We start from the raw sequence: 22467 nt of genomic DNA, 5'->3' as shown, positions 1-22467 counted from the left end.
CTTAGTTAAATCTTCAGATCTGCAAACTTAATGTTGTGATAATGTTATAGACAATAATACGGATACGAAATGAATTTAATCGCAATATCTGTCTATAAATACAAGCCATGTTTTAATCATCAAATTGACGTGCCTCGTAAAGCTCGTACATACATACCATCACAAATATACTATTAAAGATTTAAAAATGTTTATGTGGCACGTGTCAATGTCAAGTTGGGAATGTCATTTGCGATACGCGGGATTACCTAGACATGACTAGAATCACAAACGTAATATGGAAATCCTTTAAAATAAAACAGTCTATATTTTTATGATCTCTATCTGATGATATATTTTATATTAATTATTAGATAATAGATTGTCAAAGTCCGGAAACCTAATTGTGTAAAAGGAGAACTCTTTTTTTTGCGTATTTTTAGCAAAAACTTATATATATCTTATAGTTGTCCAAATATTTCACATTTAAATAATACTCAATGGATTTAAGTTTCAATTTATTTTATTATTTACCAACACCCACGTACGTAATGTAAAAAGTTTTAAAGCAAAGAGGTGTTATTTGTACTGTAGACAAGCCACAGATAATATTTAATTTCCGTTGTTAAACGTTATTCGTGGTCATATGATACACAATGGCCAAGTAATATTTTCCCGGCATTGTGGTGTGTTTCGCAACCGTCCTTAATCCACTTGCGGGCCATTGTTTCATGTTGTATGGATATTGTATGATGCAGATCATATACGTGACTTCAATTAATTTATTACTTATGGTATAGAACAGTTAGCGTAATAGTTAATCGAGCAATTCTCAGGGTACAACCCGAAATGGGAGGAGAACTTTTTTTTATCTGTAAAAGAAAATTAAAAAAAAACATCTTATCGTTTTTTGTTTTTGAACAGAAGTTCGATTTTTTATGTTCGTGACCCTCGATTGCTCCAGTGTGCCATCATCAGATCCAGTTTCCTATCACGGACTACCCTTCGAGTATTTTCCCATCAATAAAATCATCAAAATCGGCTTATAAACGAAGTTATGCCTGAACACACTGAATTGAGAAACCTCTCTTTTTCAAGTCGGTTCAATAGCGTCTGCCCAATGCTTTCATAAGTCAGTATTAGCCATAGAACTATTATGCAAAAAAGAAATTTAAAAAATCCAAACTAGTTTAGTTTAAAGTTTAACTAGTTTCCCCGGTAAACAAACCTACGACCACCGTACGCTATTATTATTATATCTGTAGTTTTAAGGTTTTAAAACGTTAAACAATTATTTCGCAGGAAGGCTCCATCGGTCACGACCTGCTGATCAGGCCTATTCCTGATTCAATAACCGCACCTGACGACGAAATGTTCCTGGACCCTAGTAGCATGGCTGACATGGTTTCCATTGACACAGGATTGCCCTTAGGTATTACACTATGTATTTTAATTTACAATGTCAATATTCAATTGTTTAATTCATTTTTGAAGTAAAACTTCTTCAGGCGCATGAGGGTATAATTTTTCGGAACGTCACGGAGATGTGCAGCGTTTTTGTCGAAGAAAAGGGAGAGAGCGATTGAGACCGATTGAGAGAGAGTGAGAAAGGCAGATCGAGTAAAAAATACACGCTATTGGTTGATGTATTCGTTTAATAGTTCCATATTAGAACTTGAGTTGGCAATTCTGTCACATAACGTATTGTGCAGTAAACGCATTTTTTTATTTATTTATATCATCATTAGTACGTATCCAGTGTATAAACAGTGTTAATATAGATATGTATACAAATACATAGAGTTATCATATACTGATACATGATCATTTATTGGGGATTTTACATTAGTAATAATTTATTTTCAAAGAAGCCTCTTGGTCTTCAGTTCTTTTGTTTTTTATAATCTGTGTTGTTAACTAAAGTAAAAAAAATATTAAACTGATACTTCATAATTTTTAATAAAATATTTTGTACGATACAATTAGAATTGTTATATATTAATAATTTGCTATACATTTAATATATTATTGAAGGATAAGAAAACTAATGTAATTTATGTTTAGTTAAGAGAAATAAGAGCGCCCAAGAAGAATTACAAAAGAAGCTCCAAGGCGCTCAACATGTCATCATCAAGCGTGATCCTGAGACAGGAGACCACGAAAGCGACTATGGTAAGTTATCTGATACAATATATAAACATATAAACGTGCCTAATTCATTAAAAAATAATTAATTAGACGCCCAATGTATTAAACCTATAAAAAGGAAGCTTTTTCTAATTAACAGTAGAGTTAATTCCGCGATATATGTTGAGTTTCATCATCGGACGTCGATGTAATATCGACTAGGCTGGGTGATCAGCTTCCACACAGCCTGACACACGCCGTTGACGTTTTTTGCCGCCGGAGATCGAACCCACAACCTCAGGGATGAGAGTCGCACGCTGAAGCTCCTAGGCCAATACTGCTATATTTAAAAAAAATCGTTTATTTTGGAACATAAGATCATCAAGGTATCACTTACTCCACGTCATTTAATTTGAACTTGTAGGTATCCCTACTCATCGGCAAGAGACAGAGGGTGTAGGCGGAGAGAAAAAGCCGGCGTAAAAACCTCTCGGTACTCTTTAAAAAAAGCTAATCATCAAACAATACTTATTTTTAAAAAATATAGCAAATTAATTGGAAGTAGCCTGCCCAGTACTATTCCCAGGCCCTTTTATCAACTAGATAATCGCTAACTTTATAGAAAGCCTTTTTACACAGCTTTTTTTAAAATACATTTCTGAAATTTATTAAAAGGCTTTTAATTAATTTATTGAAATTTATTAATAAAATCCCAGAGGCAGGCCTCTTTTGTTTTATATTATTTTATTAAAGAAGAGTATCGCTTTATTTAATTGTTAGTCTCGTCTAACGTCTTAGTACACCTTTGTCTATTTATTTTGTCTATATTAGTTTACTAAGATTAAGCATTTAATAAAAAAATAACCTAAAACCCGTCGCTTAGAAAAAAAGAAGCCACCTTACAATTATTAAAAACGTTTTATTGCTATAACAAAAATACTATTTCGCTAATGACTTTAAAATTTATATGTACCAGTTTTCTAAGTGAAATTAAATTACAAATAACAAAATTTTAAACCAGTTAATTAATGGAATATTAAAATGTCAATTCCTAATTACTAGGAGGACAGATAATAAAAATTAATGAAGCACGTGTTTCACTGCCATCTAGTGGTCACGTGTAATATTGCGGGCGATTTTTAGGGTCCATTTTGTTTTGTCGTACCTGTCAAATGTACCAGTGAAGGACACGAATTTAAATAGAGATTTATACCGTGTTATAAGGATTTGTCCGTACCCACTTTTTCCGTGTAAACATTGGTAATTTATTGACATGTTATTGTCAAAAAAACGTCGATAGCAGTTGACTTTATGTTGACTTGACTGAACGACTGAAATGATATTTATAATTTTTATCTATAGAGATGAAATTCAAATATCAAGAATCCATACCTAACGAAATGGTGAATTATTTCGTCACAATTCCAATTATTGGGTATTTTTTAAAAAGTTTTAGAATAGGAATCATCTACAGTTAATAAAATAAGGTTGGAGAACGTGAATCTTCAATCCCAATACTAGTTTTCACAATTTGGCTATTATTTCAGTTATAACTATTGCAATAGTACTGATAATAAATAAAAATAAATAAATGATTGTGTATAATAAATTGAATTTCAATTACATAACTTTTTTTTCGTTTACAATTAGTAATAATAAAATCAGCTCTTCTAAAGAAATCGGTATGAATATCAAAACAACTTAAAATTAGTCTAAGCATTGTGGTTGGCAGTCGATCGCCTGCTTTATGTGCAAAAATCTCTAAAATCTTAGATCTACCTAAAAAATTATTTTAATTGCCAAAAAAATCACTAAAAAGGTTTTTTGACAATGATTTATCACCTCAACTCGATTTCCTAAATACCAACACGTATTAATTAGATTTGCCGTTAATTGATTTAATAACACGATAAAATCTCATTAGCATGTATTAGCTAGATTTTGTAAAGTGATAGAACATTTTAATAGTAAAAAAATCATACCACCATTTTTTTTAAATTTTTTACGTAATTATTAAATAGGTGGATACTTCAGTACAATAAAAAAATGTTATCGATTTATTTGATGCCTCAGTCAGTGATCCTGGAGCTAGGCAGGAAGACAGAGAGGAGCAGTCTCTATGGAGATTTTTCTCTGAACGCCTAACAGCTGTAACACATTTGCTCACAGTCTAGCTGACTGATTGCAAGATAAAGACTAAAAAGAATGAAAGAAATGCGATCTATTCATTTGATACCTCGTCAGCGATCCTGGAGCTATACTAGAACACATTGTATAGATGTGGGATCACTCTGCATCTTCTACCGCACATCATTGAGAGTGTTCAGGGATTAATACTTACAGCGGAGTTTCATCATGGGTCGTCCCGCGATTTTTTAGGCAGTCTATATCGATTACTAGATCGCTTGTTAGCGATAAGGCCGCCCTTGGCAACCCTTATATCATGGCCAATTAGATTAAAAATCATGATTATGAAACAGAAATTTTTCAAATTTTTCTATAAAGGTTGTAGTGCTATTTTTTTATGTGTTAATAACTACTACTTCGTCGAGTTCGCCCTAAGTAATACTAAAAGCTTGTAAACAATTTAGATGTAGAGTACCGACCGAGATATTTATCTCACTTTCCTAAATATTGGACAAATTTGACGTTTATTCTTAGTACGTTTGAATATGGCAACAAAACTTGTTTTCGCGAATGATAATTACTCAAAAAGGTGGTCTTGTGTTTTCCAGTTTTAATTAATTTTATATATAGTCGCCTATATGTCTGAGATGACGAAGATTGAAATTGGGGCCCAAGGATGTGTTATTCAATTTAATTATTCAGGTTTTATATGAACAGATGGAAAATAAATGTCTAAGAGAGTAATAGTGATTTTATAATTTGAAGCCATAGTTTCTTCTACTATAAATCATGTATACGACTGTCTTTATCGAAGAACGCTACATGTAGTACATGTTAGATACTATTCTAGTAACTTTTTGTGTTATATAATAATATTATACTATAATACCTATCGAAGCTGTACTCGCTCAGGCTAAAGGCAATTTTGTAAATTGTCAGAGTTACGCCCTGAAAGTATAGCCAGACGTAGACACTCTTTGAGTGATGTGATTTGATTCATTCATTTTATAGCAATTAACTTTCAAAAGTGGAACAAGAAAGTACTAAGCTGGTGCCCTAGCTACAATTAACGCAAGAGAGGTTAACAGTTTAGAAGGTGGGTGCACCATATTAAGGAAACAGCAGGAAGTGCATGGCAGAGAGTGGCACAGTGCAAAGACAAAAACTTGGGGAGAAGGACGAAGATATTAAAAAAATATATATTATTATTAGCTTACCTGGCAAACGTCGTTTTGCCATGTATATCATTTATAATAAAAATGGGGGTTGATCGTAGAGGGTTGAAAATTTAGGTTTATATGTATTTTTTAATGCTGTTGATACCGTTGATAAAAAAAATATATAAAAATTAAAAAAATATTTAGGGGTGGACTACGCTTAACATTTAGGGGGATGAAAAATAGATGTTGTCCGATTCTCAGACCTACCCAATATGCATACAAAATTTCATGAGAATCGGGAAAGCCGTTTCGGAGGAGTGTTACCACAAACACCGCGACACGAGAATTTTATATATAATATTAAGTAGAAATTTGCGCGATATTCTTGCCGCATTTGACAAAACAGCTTTTTCGGCATGCAAACTGATAGATCCGTGTTACCTCTTTTTAAAATGGGTTTATTCCGATGTTATTATTATTATTTATTTGGTATACTCTTCTCCGTCGAATGTTTTAAGCGAACGTATTTCAATAGTTGACCGGTTAGAAGAGGTCATAAGGTTGTCGACATTACGTCATCATCATTATACATTCACCAGACACGACATAAACTTGATAATCCATAATTATAGAAGTCTGGGAAAACCGCCTAATTTAATTAATTCAAAATTAAAATCTTTTCATTGTACGATATGTTTAACCTATTGCTTGAAATAATAATGCGTCATCATCATGGCTGAGAAACCCGGATTCGATTCCAACGGAAATTATTTTAAAGGCTTGTTTGGAAAGAACTTGAACATAGACATAATTCATATTCCGCCAACTGGTAAAATGTATATGCTTAACGACCATGCTCGTAAAGGAATTAAAATAAATAAAACAATTACGCTTTTTTAGGTGTGAGTCTCAAATTTATGTACGTGTTACAGCGCGTATAGCGAACCATTAATTAAAAAAATATGTCAGAAATATAATATAATATAAATATAAATAAATCAGAGAAATCTCTCCAGTTGCGTATTGACAATTTACATTTAGTATGAAAACATGTAAAATGGGAATGGCGGACGACAGAACTCCAACTTCCTTCTTAGTGAATTCGCTACCAATAACAATAGGTGGTCGAAGTTGAACGCAAGAAGCACGCAATAGATTGCGATGGCCAAATATACTTCAGGAAGCTAACGATGAATACTTAAAAACATCTACATATACAGATAATTGTCAGGCACTGAATATAAATCTAAGACTTTTCATACAAATATTTTAAGCAAATGTCTTTGGATATATGTGTTATAGGGAACAATAAATTCTTTAACAAGATATATAATATATTTACAATAAAGGATATTCTCCTCTGCCACGTGACATTCCCGTGAACTTTCCAATTGCCTGATTATAATTCATATATTCATTTTGTTGAACATAATTTTATGATGATTAGATTTTTACAAATATTTTATCGGCGATAATTTGTAAAAAGCCGTTCACCTTGACGCTTGTCAACGTTTATGATAAAATAACGATTATTTGGTTTAATCCAGATCTTCGTATATGTTTTTTTTTATATGAAAATTCAAAAGCGTTTTAGTTATCCGACGTTTTAATCTTGACTTAAAAAGCGTTCGCCTGGACTGACGTATTGTATTCCCAGGAAAGAGAGTTAATATATTCATTGAACATAAAACCTTATTAAAATTTGTAATCTATGGAACGCTTAGCGACATGTGAGTTTAACACCTGTTATTCTTATATCTCTAACCACAGACAGTATTTTTACAATAAAATGACCATAAAACAGGTTTACTAAAGCTCGAATACATAAATAATACTTTGCCTCCTAGCGCCATTCGTAAATGCCAAATTATCAATAATACTAAAAAACAAAATAACGTCGCTTCAAACTAACGAATATAATTAATATGTTTGGAGATTATTGCCATCAGAGCTAAAATTAATAAAATATGTGTGACATGACAAATTTAGTCTATAGCTTAAGATATTTAAGTCAATAATATTAAGTTAATAATAATTTTAGATTTTTGTTAAAAAAAGTTTCTATTGTTACAACATACATATTCATGTATCTGCTCTCTAGGTTTTACTAGGTGAGCTAGTTGTGCCAGCACATGTGAGCTTTTTGTGTCCAACGAATCATTTATACATATATTGAAGATAGAAAATATTTTTTTTTTCGGCAACATAATTTTAATTATAACATAACTTAAAAATACGAATTATTCTTACAACTAGTTATCATGCTGTCTAACCGTAGAGTAAATAAATATAGACAACAAAGCTTTAAAATATATTTTGTTACAGCTTTCATGGAGCCAGATCACCTCAGTAAAAGGTTTAGGCGGCGACGCTCCACAGACTCTCACAGCCGGCGGAAACGGGAAGCGCCTTACGTCATCTACCCGGAAATACTCGTCATTGTTGACTATGACGGATACAGGTATTTTAGTTAAAAATAATTTATGGTTTTGTTGAGATTTATTACACGTGTTTCTTGTTAATTTTTTAACTTTGAAGTTTTTTGTGAGCTCTTTTTAGCTACAGCATGTTAGATAGCGTCGCTTCACGGTGATTGGTGTAGAAATACTCTTCAACAACCATAAGCTTTATATATTTTTTTAATATTAATTTTTACTATTAGTATTGTAAAAAACACGCTTAAAGTAGGCTAATGTGTTTTTCGTGTACTCATATTTACGTAGATAATTCCTAGATTTTAAAATTTCTAATTCAGGCTTATAAAAAAAATATTACGATTGTCACATAACTTTGATGGGGCTTTTTATGGGCTTTCGATTTCCAATAACCATTAATTATAGTAATGTACACTTTAATGTACCATTATTTAAACAAAACTTGATTTGCAAATATCAAATTTCACGTAACATGTATGAAAAAGGATAATTTATACAGATGTATAATTCTAAAATTATTACCTAATGCTTAAAGCGAAGTGTTTGACCTCATTTGAATTTAGAACATGGGTATTAAATGTCATAACATTATGAAGTTGCCAAGGGCTTGTTATCGTATCCTAATATATAATACTAGATGCCCCGCCAACTATGTTTCTTCTTAATGCCTAGTCTGCCTTTTTGTACACATAGTTTAGTACCAACATGGAAAATTTTGGTTCGCTACCCTAATGACAAACCTCTAAGTCCTTAACTATCAAATAAAAAATAGGGGTTAATTGTAGAGGGGTGAAAATTAAGGGTTGTATGTTGAATCATAAAAAATATCTAAATATAGAAAACAATTGTAGGGGTGACTACCCTTAACATTTAGGGGGATATATATGTTGTCCGATTCTCATACATACCCAATATGCACACAAAATTTCATGAGAATCGGTCAAGCCGTTTTGGAGGAGTTTAACTACAAACACGGTGATACGAGAATTTTATATATTAGAAGATATAGGTTCGATCAATATCCAATTTTATAGTTTCATTAAATTGTTCCTAAACATCTACTATGAGTTTTAGAATGTTTTACTTTTTAGTTGACAATGGGTCAAATGTCAACATTGCTGTCAAAACAAAACTCTTTGTTAAATATTAAAACTTTCTGCCATCACCACTTCATCATTTAATTCTCCTAGATCCGTGGTGAAAAACTGTTTCGGCTAAGAGATGGCTAAACTATTGAATAATAAATTTGGTGCACCAATCTTGCGTGTCCAAGCAAATAAGACTTCCTTTGATAGACATTGTCTTTGCTTCAATCGTTTCATCTTATATCAATCAATTCAATGTTGAAAATTCCAGGTTGCACGGTGGAGACAATCTACAAATTAAACGATACTTCGTGTCATTCTGGAATGGAGTCGATCTTAGGTACAAACTGCTTAAAGGGCCCAGAATACGAATCTCAATTGCTGGTATTATTATTTCTCGGGTAAGTTAACACTTTGAATTTAAGTAAACCATAAGAACTTTTTGTCATTTTTATTTTAGTTATGTCATTATTTATAGTATCTTAATGATTAAGAAGGCAACTATAAAGGTTGCCAATAAAAACAATCTGATAAATTTTCGTGTGAACTGAATTACAACAAAAAGCATATAAATACGAAATTATAATTATTTGACCGGAAAAGAAAATACAAATACTTTACGCTCATTATATTGTGCCTAATAGTAATATATTGTCATTAAACGCTAATTAATTTATTTATTTACACGTAGAACTTCATCAAGTAGAAATTATTGCTTCCTTTATATACATTTAAATAAAACGCTACATAATCTTTGTATAATATATAATTGTCACTGAACTCATCTTAAACGGCTGGACCGATTTGAATTATTTTTTTGTATGCCGTATGGGCGCAACGCCCAGAATGGTTTAGGTTTATAAATCAGCCGGTTAGATGGCACTGCAGTATTATTGGCATAATATAATAGGCGAGGTTATTTATGTAAATAGCAAATAAACACAGGGTATATATTATATTTAGATCTTCTGTGTATGTGTACGTAATTAAACTCCTAAATGGCTGGATAGATTTTGATGAAATTTTTGTGTGTTCATTGGAGTCGAGAATGGTTTGCTTTCTTAAATATTTTTTGTATGTAAGACGTGTGTACAGGACAGCGTCTGTCAGATATATAAGATATGAAATTAGAAATTGGAATAAAAAATGTAAAGGAATAAAATTAATTTATTGCGACGTAAGTTTAAAGTCAACCGCTTCATCTGTCTCTATGCAAAGTTCCTCGAGAAAGTTCTTTTTAGATTTCGGATACCCTTCTAATACTGTATCTGTCATTTCAGAGCAAATTCTTTTGCGTTTCCTAAAACATATAAAATAATTCAAAATATTACACACACTATACTTGTATAATGACATTATTAAAAATAACAGTATTTACTGTTAATTAAATCTGCAAAAATTTAATGCAAGGTTAAATATCTTATAAACTGGGAATCAAAGATAAACATTTTACCTATATTCACGTAAATACTTATCATGCTGATTAAGAATGGTCTTTTTCTCCTCAGCACTAATAACCTCAACAGAATCTCGCAGTGTTGCGAGTTTTCTCTCCATAGTTTCTACGTTTTTATTAATATCATCTATTTGCTGTTTCGCCGACTCTGAAGTTGGTGTCGCCAACAATGTTTTTAAACGATTCTCTATTGTTTTTAAATTTGTTCTATTTTCCTCTAAATCTTTAGTTACCTCTTTTATTTTGGTATCGTAATCTGAAAAAAAAATTAAGACGAAACTAATCAATCTTATTGAGTGATATTTTATTTATTACAACTTTATTTTAATTATTATTTATTAAACTCACATAGGATTTTAATCGATTTAAAAAAATTGTTGTACCTTTATATCGGACCTTATTAACCTTACCTTTAAACGTTAATAATATTTAAATAGATAATAACTTTTATATATCTATTTACCTTATAATATACATAATATATCAAAGTTAAAACACAATCTTGAACCACTACTAATAAGAATAAAAGTTTTTAAAAATTAATTGCAGTATTATTTATGTAGTATTCCATATTTGTTGCCTCTCTTTCTAACAAAAATATTTTATAGATAAATTTATATTTTGCGATAAATAGTAGTAAAAACAACTAAGCTATTACCTTCATTATCACTAGGGCCTTCGTTATTATCAAGCTGTATCGCAGCATACACTTTTTGTTTTCCATACAATTTGCATTTTATTTTTCCCGCCTCACTTAATGCGTCAAGAGTTTTTTGTATTACTGTTTTGGAAAACGCGCCCCTCAGGTTCACGGTAACATCAGCACAAGAATACGGTCTATTCGTATCTTCTAAATACTTCAGCACAGCTTCACTAGCCATTGTCAAAAACTATTTAGAAAAAAACCTAACATAAATGAATCTGAAAATTAAGTTAAGAGAAATGTCAAAACATGTCAAGACATTCTAAAATGTAACAAAATGGCGCGCAGCCGCACAACAGCGCACACAAAAGCGCGGGGAATAATGCGATTATTTTTTATGAAAACTGCCACAATCTTTTGAATTGTCAGATTTTTTTTAATTTTATGACCTGGTAACCTAGACCTTTAAGTCATAACTTATTTGGAAAATGTTCAGTATTTTGATGTTGAATTGTCAGAATATATTTATATATTATCATAGATAATTATTGGCTCTATATTGTTATTATTGGTTATTAAAAAACAGTAATAATAAAAAGCGCGGCAATCATGTTTGGCGGTATAAATGTCAAAATTTTAACAATTTAATATTGGAATATAGGTGTTAATGTAAATAATGAATATTGCTTTGTTACAGTTCAGTTTAATATCATGTGATTTGATATACTTATTTAATACTACGTTGTGTTGAGTTGCGTTTTATGTTGTCCTAAAAAAATTAAAAAAATATATTATCGTAATATTGATTCATGATTGTCATCATATCTTCATTAACATAATAGATTGCTCGTAAAATATCTAAGACGATGACATCATGTCTTTATTTTATATGAAAATGCAGTTTTAATTTCCTTTCTATTTAAGATTTCAATTTTTTACTTACAATTTTATTATTTTCTTGTTACATAATTTTACGTAAAATATTTAAGCGTAAAACTTAGTTAAAATGTCATAATAATTTGGTAATAATTTTTTACCTGTTTGGAAATATTGTAATAAATTCTAAATAGATTTGGAAGTCGCAGTAGACCAAATATACTGCAGCATATCTTATTAATTTTTAACATTATCTTATTTTTTCGACAATGTGCGGTCGTAAATGGTGTTATATTTTTATAGCGGTATTTTTTTTATAAGGGTCGAGATGCGACGCCGTATCTCGAAAGAAATCGAGTTGGTCGTGACGCAATTGACTCTGCCGCTGCGTTGACAGATATGGGCAAGTATCTGTTCAGGGAGAGACGACTGCCAGTATACGATATTGCAGTTGCCATCACAAAGTAAGTATAGTTATATATGATGAGTATCTGTTCAAAATTGTAAAATATATGTATGTTTTCTATTTACGTTTTAACTTAATCATAGTTTTTTTATATAGGAAATACATTACAAACACTATTTACAGCCTGTAAAAGCACACAGCAAATAATCATTAAGGAAGCATTTTATTAACTGTATTTGCAGTCGGATTTCCTTCATATAAAATTTAGCTTCCTGCTGTGATCTTCACAGGCCACTCAATCAAGATCTTTATTATTATTAATTAATTGCATCATTATGTTTCATATTTATTGATTTTTAATTTAATTAACAGCTATTAATTAAAATATTTCCTTCCTTGGCTGCAGACAGGACAAAGAAGTAAGTATAACGTAAGTCACTTGGCGCCATTAATCGTGTCGTTTATCAATTGTCACTTCAATTTAAAATTTGAACGTATATCATTCGGCGGAGGTTATGTCAACATTGAATGAAGACACAAAAACTGATTTTACCAACAGGTATGACATGTGCCGACGACGCAAGGGTGGTCGCTGTACAAAAGGCACCGCTGGTAATTTAATTTTATACCAAAAAGGTTTTACAATGGCGAATGGTGTTGACATTCAGCATTAACCGAGGCTTGACAGTGACATAATTCGGCTTGATTTTTTAATGTTCGAGGTTAAGGACGGTAATGGCGCTAAAGCAACCATAGGCAATATTCTCTTTTTACGACCGTTATTAACATAAAATAGAATATTGCCTATGGTTTGCATAACTTTACACAGATTATGCTTGCACAATTTATTAGGTTCCCAAGATGTTGAGTTCGTGTACCGAGACGATTTGTTAACATTTTATTTAGTTGTATTTGGGTGGATTTCAGACTAGACATGTGCAGGAGACAATACGCGAACGATGCGTGCAATAGAGGGACAGCAGGTAGGCGTGTGCGAAGATTTTTTTATATCCCAAGCACGCCTGTATCACCGATTGTCCCTTACCTAGATCACGTTTATCACATTGGTACCCATTACCTGTCTATCCGTGATCATGCGCACCTTGTGAATAATCTGTTCTTAACTTTTGTCGTCTTTCCATTTATTACTTTAAACGTTTAACATGGACTAATGATATAAGGTTTTCTCTCTCATGGCCTTGTATTATTTTTCTGTGGTGCAGTCGGTGTTCCCGAGTCTATACTTTGTTCAAATTATTTTTTATAATATAGCACAGATAGTGAAAAATTTCAACGTTACTATCAATGTATAAAACAAATTATGAAATAAGAATAGTGGTGTAGAAATTAAATTATTTTTTTTTAAATTGAAGTTGAATTGTCAATGTCAAATTCGAATTTTGTAATGATATGCGATGCATGAAAATGCGATATATGCTACTAGCCTAAAATTAAAATAATTCTTGATTTTACGTCTGCACATAAATGTTTAAAGTAATAAATCGTATACTTAGTATATCTTCTAGATCATACATTAGATTTCATGTACATAGACATATCTGTCGTAGTTTAGCCATCTGTCAATAATTAGTTCCATTTATGACGTCATTACTGCAATCCCTCATAATAAATACGCTCAAAGTTCTCATTTATCTCTTTCTATCACAATTTTTATGCCGCGATAAATAGAGACAGCTTCTTAAAAATAGTGATGTCTTATAAATACATCCAAAGGTGTCACATATCATTCTGATTATGTTTCTTATTTACAGTGTTTTTAAAATAACAAAGCGGTTGTTTACAAGGCAACTATATATACGGAGAGAAAGACAAATATATATAGAGAGAGAAAGGCATAGAGATTCAATTTCAAAGGCATAAATTTTGCTTTTAGTTCTTACTATTTTTGAGTTTTTGGTAATTTAAGTTTGTATTTATCGAAGTTAAATGAGCGATTTATCTTCTGACTGATTCATAAACACACCCTTACCACAATTTAGAATAAATACACACAATAAAGAAATTATTATTATATCAAAAACATAACTTGTAAAAATTCCAATACTTCACTGTACTGCTATTTCAGTCCCTAGTTAAGGGAACCTAAAAATGTAATACTGACCTTATCTACTTATATGTGAGGAACATGTATACTAACACTACAATAATAGACGTGTACATTGTCTTCACATATAATTATATAACTAATGTGTATATTGTAAATAATTTTTTAAAAGAGTAAGTGTGGAGTTTTTTGCCAATTCTCCACACGAAACTTCGTTTTGGAAGGGGCGACTAGAATCATCTTTATATTTTGTTTAACGTTCAAAGGTGCCATATACATATAGACCATAGACCACCTACTAAATGGAATAAATTGTTAGATTTGATTTGTAACAAATCTTTTATGTTTTTAATATAATTTTTAATATTATTGACTTGTCAATCGCACTAAACAATCTTATTCAATATAACATAATATATTACTTGTACATTGTGTTTCCGATGGCCAAGTCAATAAGATGTCGTCAAGTTAGATAATTCCGTAATAACTAAAGATGGAAGGTCCCTTAAGTAGGGACTGAATAAATTGACCGACTTTTTATTACATGGATGTCACAACTTAGAAGAAGAACTGCGTTTGTTGGTTTTTTACAAGTTATGTTTTTGATGACATACTGGGGAAAATATTCTACTTGGCTGCAATATTTCAAAAGATAGAGGATATCCCATCATATTTAAAAAAAGAAGTTATTTTTTGATAGACCATAGACTACATAAAGACATCTTATCTCATCCGTGTTGAAATAGTAATGGATTTCGTGAACCATACAACGTTAATAGATAATGTTAATATTAATGACGTCTGACGTGTTAGGTGTCTCAGTACACGTGAAAAACTTGTCTACAAGTGTTAATTAGCACCATTAGATTACATATGTCTTAAGACATGTTTTGACACACTTAGTATATCCGAACTAAAGAATATTTTCGAGTCTTATTTGAGACGAAGTTTCCTCATAAAAAACCGATAATTTTTTTACATATAATTAACTGATTGACAAGGACTTTTTATGTTAACCTGCCAACTCAAGCTTCTCTTTTTAGTCGATAGCTCATGTCAGCAAGGAAACATCTGGAGCGATGAATGTTTCCACCTGGTTTTGTCCTCCTCTTATTACAGTGTACAGTTTTGAGGACGGTGAGTCTTGAACATTGATCCATCTGGTTGGTAAACGGTCACGTGATTAGCCTTTTGTGTCCAAACAGGATCAGTTTCTTCAAGTTCTCATAGCGTCTGCACATTGTATATCTGCAATCTTAGTCTGGGCCTCCGATTTCTGTGATCATTTATTTTTCATAATAGACAAGTGCCTAAAGCACATTGGGCCTATGACCGGTTTCCTCACGATGTTTTCCTTCGACGGACGAGCGCATGTGGAATAGGCACATTTACCGAAAGACTTAGTTTACAGCCGGGGTTCGAACCTACGATCTCGGGAAAATGAGATGACCCATACAGTAGCATTTGAAAATAGAACCCGAATCATAATTTGTAGCAACTCTACGTCACACAGGTCAGCTGATACACATACAGGAAGTTAGAAAGCTAGTCTATTTTTAAAAAAAGAACAACTAATATGCCATAGACAAAAAATTACGTAAACAAACAAGCTATGGTAAAGATCACCATTTCAACATAACGATTGCCACTTTACCTTTCAAAAGAACACCGGTCCATCTTCTCGATTCTCATAAGTTGCGTAAAACCCTACCTTACTCAGCGAGGACAGCAAATTAAAAGCATTAATGTATATATTATATGTATCAGTATGCTAATTTTATTTAACTATGTTAAATTATATAAATTTATATATAGGAAAAAACCTAAAAAATCCTAGATATGTAGGATATTCTGACCTGAAAGCCTTTTTGGCTAAAAAAATACATAGTAACAATAACTTAGGAAAATAAATTGATACTTAGTTTCTTAGGTTAAAGTTCTAGCTACAAACAGAACAAAGAATTACTAGGTAAATTTGTTTTAGCTATGCCAACGCCAAATAAATATTAAAAAACAAAAATGTTTACTCTAGGTACGTAAACAAAGCGTGCTCCAAAGGGTATATACTATTTATGCCTACATAAATTAGTCTACTAATTTCTTATGTAATTTTAAATGGAATTCACAGCTCTAACATACGCTTAAAGGTGACGGGACTTATAATACGCTTATTCACTTGCATGATTGCATTATATTTAAATCAGTGTAAGTATTTTCAAATGTTCTATTTTCAAAATCACTTCATGTCATAGATCAAAAAACCTCTATCGTCATAGACTATTCCCTCCCAAATCCGTCCTCTTCGGTGCTTCCATTGTAAAAATAAAATTCGAAATTTAAAAATTATACTTATATTGTAGTCCATATTTTCTGTAAATTATAATCTATCGGATTAATTGGAAGCACTGGTCCTCCTTGATGTTTTTTTGTAAATGTAGGCGAAGGTTTTAATCTGTTTTTACGACAGGTTTTGCGTACGTCGGCGGCGCATGCGTCGTCAACAAGAGATTGGAAAAAGTGAATTCGGTTGCCATAATCGAGGACACTGGTGGTTTTTCTGGTATCATTGTCGCTGCTCATGAAGTTGGACACTTGTAAGTTGATATTTAAAACTAATTTATTCCTAATAACATCGCTTTAAAAGATTTCGTTCAAATGAGATTACAAATATTCCTATAAACTCTAGATGGCTTCGAGTGTTTATTACAACTACTCTACTAGAAACTTCTATCTAATTGGGAAGTTTTAATCATATTCACCAGACGCACTTTGACGTGGAAAGAGGCTGGCCATTCCATCAGTATATATATAATTATTTACCACATAAAAAATAGCATCACTACACCCTTTTAAGGATTGGTCCTCAGATTTCTGTATCGGTTCCATGATCATTCATCATCAATATGCCTCCTGTGCCTGACTTATGCCGACTTTTTGGGTCTAAGACAAGCCGGTTTCCTCACGATTTTTTCCTTCACCGTTCGGGCGAATGTTAAATGCGCATATAGACAGGAAGTACATTGATGTACAGCGAGGTTCGAACCTACGACCTCAGAGAGTTGCACGCCGACGACACTAGGCCAACATGCTTAAATATATCTTGCTATAGAAATCGTATATTTCCAGATTGGGCGCGGTCCACGATGGAAGTCCGCCCCCATCGTACCTGGGAGGTCCTGGAGCTGAGAAGTGCAGATGGGAAGACGGGTTCATCATGTCAGACCTTCGTCACACGGAGAAGGGCTTCCGGTGGTCCCCATGCAGTGTGCAGAGCTTCCATCATTTTTTGAAGTAAGGTTTCAATATACGAAGCATTTCTTTGATTTCATGGAACACATTGTATTTTAACCGACTTCACAAAAAGTAGTTAATTTTAACCTTTGTCTGATTTTTCTGGAATTATTATTTGAGTATATTGATTCAAAGTATGTGTGTTAAATTTAGTGAGCGTATGTTTGTCCACAAATTTCTCGTCATACCAAGGTGATACCTAAGTATTTAAGGACACCGTCTTAATTTCATGAAAATGATTTCATTAAGCTGTATAGTTCGTAGGCTAACATAAAAAAAAAACATTTTTTTTTTCAGTTTATATTACTTATTTATTTATTTATAATATTTGAAGTTTTACTTTCATAATATTTTAAGATAATAATAATAAAAATTTATTTATTGCTAGAATATGGTACAAAATGTTACAATCGTAAATCGTTCGCATTTTCTGCCACACACAGTGGCGCGCAAATTTATCTTATTTTACATTTTAATTATTAATCAATTCTTATATTATCTGCATCGTACATGTCATACTTTATTAATTTTTTATCAATTACAATGTCTCACGCAAAGAAGCATTTTTGAATAGTACATGTTTTCCAAAAGTACCTAATGCACTAAGTCGTTTTTTAAAGATATATATTACGATACCATTCTTATAGTACAATTTAGCCTCAAAATAGGCAAATACCTCTTTATCAGCGAGGTCTGTGAACTGGCAAATGTCGCTAGCCAAATTTGAAGAACACAATGGATTTGGCAAGTCCAAGTTTAATCTTTAAAATTGCTTAATTTCAGTGGTGACACGGCAACGTGTTTATACAACTCACCTCATGAAGACGATTCCCTACCGAGGGTACTTCCTGGGCGGCTACTCACACTAGACGCACAGTGTAGGAAAGATCGGGGAACCAGGTATGTAGACTTAATATCATTTGTCTCTTTCCATCACAACGTCAAAATAATTAGAGAGAAAGAGACGGCAACATTAGCCAGGATTTTGTTCTTTGACGTGCTTTCACAATCTTAACACCGTAGTACATACATATTGTCTTCTTCAAGCAAAGAGCGAACGAATCCCTGAAAGGTCGGCAACACGCCTGCTATCCCCGGGCTTTGCCATGTCCATGGGCGGTGTTATCACTCTATTCAAATTGCTGTTTGTTTGCCTTCTGTCAAATTTAACATAGTAGTTCATTTAAATTTCCAAACCGATATAAGCCTTCAAGCAAAGAGCGTACCGTTCCCTGAAAGGTAGGCAACACACTTGCTAGCCCCGGCGCTATTTGTCCATGGGCGGCAGTTATCACTATATTCAAAATGTTTTTATTACTTAGCGCTAAATCTGACTCACATGAGTCAAAAATCCTTTTAATATACAGGAGGTAGTTCATACTAAGTTCCTAAATTTACGATCCAAGAGCATAATTAAAAAAATCATGGCCTTAGCTAAGTTTATTTCAATTTTAATATGAAGCCTGTGTAATAAAACTTATTAAATATTTCAGTGCGTGTTTCAAAGATGAGCGGGTGTGTGCGCAATTATTCTGTTTCGACGCGGCAAGTGGTTACTGCGTGGCTTACAGACCCGCTGCTGAGGGGTCCCCATGTGGGGACGGACAGGTGAGATGATTAATTAAAAACTGGTATCACATACAAAAGCTCCATCAACACGTAAATGTCGGGACTATTCAACTTCTTGATACAAAGGGCCTACTGAGAAGTTTGAATTAGTGAAGTTAGGGCACGTTTGTCTTTTGTAGTGTGGTCTAGAAGTTAGCTTATGAGTGGTAAGTGAAAAACTAAAACACAAGAACAGAGTGTCTACTTAAAAGCGACTGTAAGTGTTATTGGAACCTTTCATATGTTAAATATAATTTAGTAAATAAGGTTAGGTTAATTACTTATTGGACTTAAGATAGGTAAATTATGGTAAATTATGTGCAAACAATTGAAAACAAAAACATATTGTATATTAAAATTATTAAATAAACACAGTTATCTACCATGTTTTGTTTCGACATTATATTACGGTAATGTTATAGTAGGGGAACATTATATTCCCAGAAGGGTATATTACGGCGACGCTTACAGTATTTTTTTTCACTAAAAAGCAATGCTTAAACCCACGAAATTCCTTGTATAAAATTTGAAAAAAAACAAGGTTCCTTCACTCAAATATATGACACAAATTACACACAGTATAACAATACTACAGTTGTCCAATTTATACAGATGTCTTTGGAAAGTTAGGGCTAACTAAGAATCACATTAATTTAATACTAGTTGCGTTATCGATGTGCTACTCACTTTTCAGTCCACATAATCACGTGTTCGTAAGATTTACGGATCACTGGTCACATAATTGCAAATGAAAGTTCTTTATTATTAATTCGTGACATAATCCGTGACAACCAATTCCTGTTTCACAAGAAATGTGATATAATTGTGACGCAATGTATGCTTGACTAGTCCACCTTTTTGCTCTGGTGCACCTAAGTTATGACATCCTGAATAACGTGATACGCATAATTGATTTTTGTCCATCCACATGAATAGGACAGTGGGTCTTCACCTTAGTTCAGATAAGTCTGTCTGTCTCAGTCTGACATATGTCATTAAAAAATATGTTTATTATGGAATATTGATACAGGTATCGATTATTCCACGTTATTAAATTTGAATCTGTATACATCCCTACTCGTCAGCAAAGAAGACTGAGTTCTCTCAGAAACGGCGTAAAAAAACTCTCGGTACTCTTTTAAAATAGCAAATCATCATACAAAATTACTATGTCAAACAACACTTATTTAAAACAATATCCTAAATTAATTAAATGTTGCCTGTAGCACTAGGCCCTTTTATCAACTAGATAATCGTTAAATGTCTATGGACTATGTCTATGTCTATGGACTATGTCTATGTCTATGGACTATGTCTATGTCTATGGACTATGTCTATGTCTATGGACTATGTCTATGTCTATGGACTATGTCTATGGCCATGCCAATTTCCTCTCGATGTTTGCCTTCACCGTAGGTGTGACCACAGTAACATACTTATCGTATCTAAATGACATGTTCGTTTCAGTACTGTATTAACGGAAGGTGTATCACCGAGAACGAGAACATAATTCCGGATTACTCCCAACACACGCCGAGTTACGTCCGACCTGAGACCAGCCCCTTCTACGGAAATATTACAAGGTATATTTCACCTTTCATCTTGCTTCGGCACTTGAAATTTTTGTTAGAATATAAAAGATATGTAATTTAGGTAAAAGAGGTGGAATTTCAAACGAAACTTAGCCCAAAGTATGACTCCTGTACGTCAAAAATGGATTGACATACGGGAGTTAAAGTAAGTCTCGTTCCTATATGTTACTCTAAGAGAAAGGAAACACTAAAAAACTGTGCAATAATAATGTTACGTATATAATACATGCGTATTTACAATTAGTAGGACTTCCACAACCTTGGATATAACTCTTAGTTTCTTAAAAACCCAGCACCGTTACATCCCGAATAATACTAATCAATATTTTTACGCACACATACAGTAGCGAAGATACAACACAGCCATACGTACCCAGTACAGAACCACCCAACCAACAAAACTATTACAAATCGCCAGAAACAACAACAGAAAACCCATACCACTACTACACGCAAGAACCAAAACGCGTTGAGAAAAGCACAGAAGCAACAAAATTCCCACCATCACTGAACCTATACTCCGTATCGACCACACGAAGTCCATACGATTTCCAAGATTTCTATTCGAGAACCACGGCAGAACCCAAACGGGGCTTCTTCAGCAAGGGCGATCTTGAGAGCTACTTCTCTCGGACGACGAAGAGCCCCTACCAGGACAAGGGTGTCCAATCCGTCTTCAAATTTGGAACGTATTATTCCCAAAAATCGTCGGATAACTCCATAAGACCAGATGCTAACTCGCAGCAAGTACAAATTGAGCCAGCGAGATTAGTTTACTCGTATCAGAGAAATTTGACGGATCGTGTGTAATGTGGGTAAGGATCGATCATTCAAACGGATCATCTTCTTGAGAGGTGTGATTTGTCGTCTCCAATTGTAATGGCAAATGGCAATTGTACCTATATAATCCTGTCATAAACAATCATTTTAGACAATTTTGGCTACCAATTGAGATTTGAGAATAAGGCACATAATCAAAAAAAATCCTGTTCAGAAGTCTCCCACTTTACAAATAATTCTAGGCGGCGAAAATTTTTCAAAACTAATTTATCAATGAATTCCACCACAGTAAAACATTTAGTTCTACTATAATTCATTTATTAATTTGTTGGAGAATATTAATTTTATATTGAACTTTTTTTAATTAGAACCTATATGCCATTTGTACTATATTTACGGGAGACGCAATCACACTACATCAGTCACCTAATCACGCGAGAAACCATCGGAACATCAATCACAGAGAATGTACAATCACGAAACACAATACTATGTACATACAGCGGCCATCAACCATCAATTCTGTACATAATCTACATTTGAACTTCTACTCTTTCTTGTGCATGAAAAAACGACTTTACACCGACGAATACATTATTTTCTTGACGTTTACTAGAATGGTAATTTTTGATTGTCAATATTTAGTTGATTGACATGAACGATTGTCAACGTTCCACACCAGTTTGATTTTGACATTGACAATTGCAGATTGCTGTTTTGGGTTCACTATAATAAGGATCTCTTTCTGATAAAATAGATATAAATTAGTTCTAAGTTACTGGTAAAACAAATATTCACCGATGGCTGAAGGCCACGTATAGTTATGTTTTTGCATCT

The 22467-nt window shown here is 32.8% G+C and overlaps 2 protein-coding genes across 7 annotated transcripts in view; one reads left to right on the top strand and one right to left on the bottom strand.

Annotated features, from left to right (window-relative positions):
• The window catches only part of LOC110995954 (A disintegrin and metalloproteinase with thrombospondin motifs 16), a 98278-nt gene that overhangs the window by 74406 nt on the left and 1405 nt on the right, over nucleotides 1-22467 (top strand). For 3 of the 6 annotated variants that reach the window (XM_022263404.2, XM_022263403.2, XM_045632772.1), the window contains 12 exons: nucleotides 1282-1411; nucleotides 2044-2151; nucleotides 7719-7854; nucleotides 9185-9314; nucleotides 12210-12352; nucleotides 13222-13277; nucleotides 16827-16953; nucleotides 17486-17650; nucleotides 18434-18550; nucleotides 19144-19258; nucleotides 20726-20841; nucleotides 21195-21665. In XM_022263404.2, coding sequence (XP_022119096.1) covers nucleotides 1282-1411; nucleotides 2044-2151; nucleotides 7719-7854; nucleotides 9185-9314; nucleotides 12210-12352; nucleotides 13222-13277; nucleotides 16827-16953; nucleotides 17486-17650; nucleotides 18434-18550; nucleotides 19144-19258; nucleotides 20726-20841; nucleotides 21195-21660 — 1809 coding nt within the window. In that variant the 3' untranslated portion in view covers nucleotides 21661-21665. Of the gene's footprint in view, nucleotides 1-1281; nucleotides 1412-2043; nucleotides 2152-7718; nucleotides 7855-9184; nucleotides 9315-12209; nucleotides 12353-12853; nucleotides 12907-13221; nucleotides 13278-16826; nucleotides 16954-17485; nucleotides 17651-18433; nucleotides 18551-19143; nucleotides 19259-20725; nucleotides 20842-21194; nucleotides 21666-22467 lie in introns of all 6 variants that reach the window. The other 3 variants (XM_022263408.2, XM_022263407.2, XM_022263406.2) reach the window with 2 other exon arrangements.
• On the bottom strand, nucleotides 10054-11375 carry LOC123690081 (homologous-pairing protein 2 homolog). The gene is made up of 3 exons (XM_045632773.1): nucleotides 11028-11375; nucleotides 10367-10625; nucleotides 10054-10213 (listed from the first exon to the last, which is right to left on the bottom strand). The coding sequence occupies exons 1-3, from the start codon at nucleotides 11248-11250 to the stop codon at nucleotides 10081-10083; spliced, it is 615 nt and encodes a 204-aa protein (XP_045488729.1). The 5' UTR covers nucleotides 11251-11375; the 3' UTR covers nucleotides 10054-10080.

Source organism: Pieris rapae, chromosome 20 (assembly GCF_905147795.1).
Source record: "Pieris rapae chromosome 20, ilPieRapa1.1, whole genome shotgun sequence".
NCBI lineage: Eukaryota > Metazoa > Arthropoda > Insecta > Lepidoptera > Pieridae > Pieris > Pieris rapae.
The sequence above is the reverse complement of the archived record's forward strand: the minus strand, read 5'-3'. Positions and strand labels throughout refer to the sequence as shown.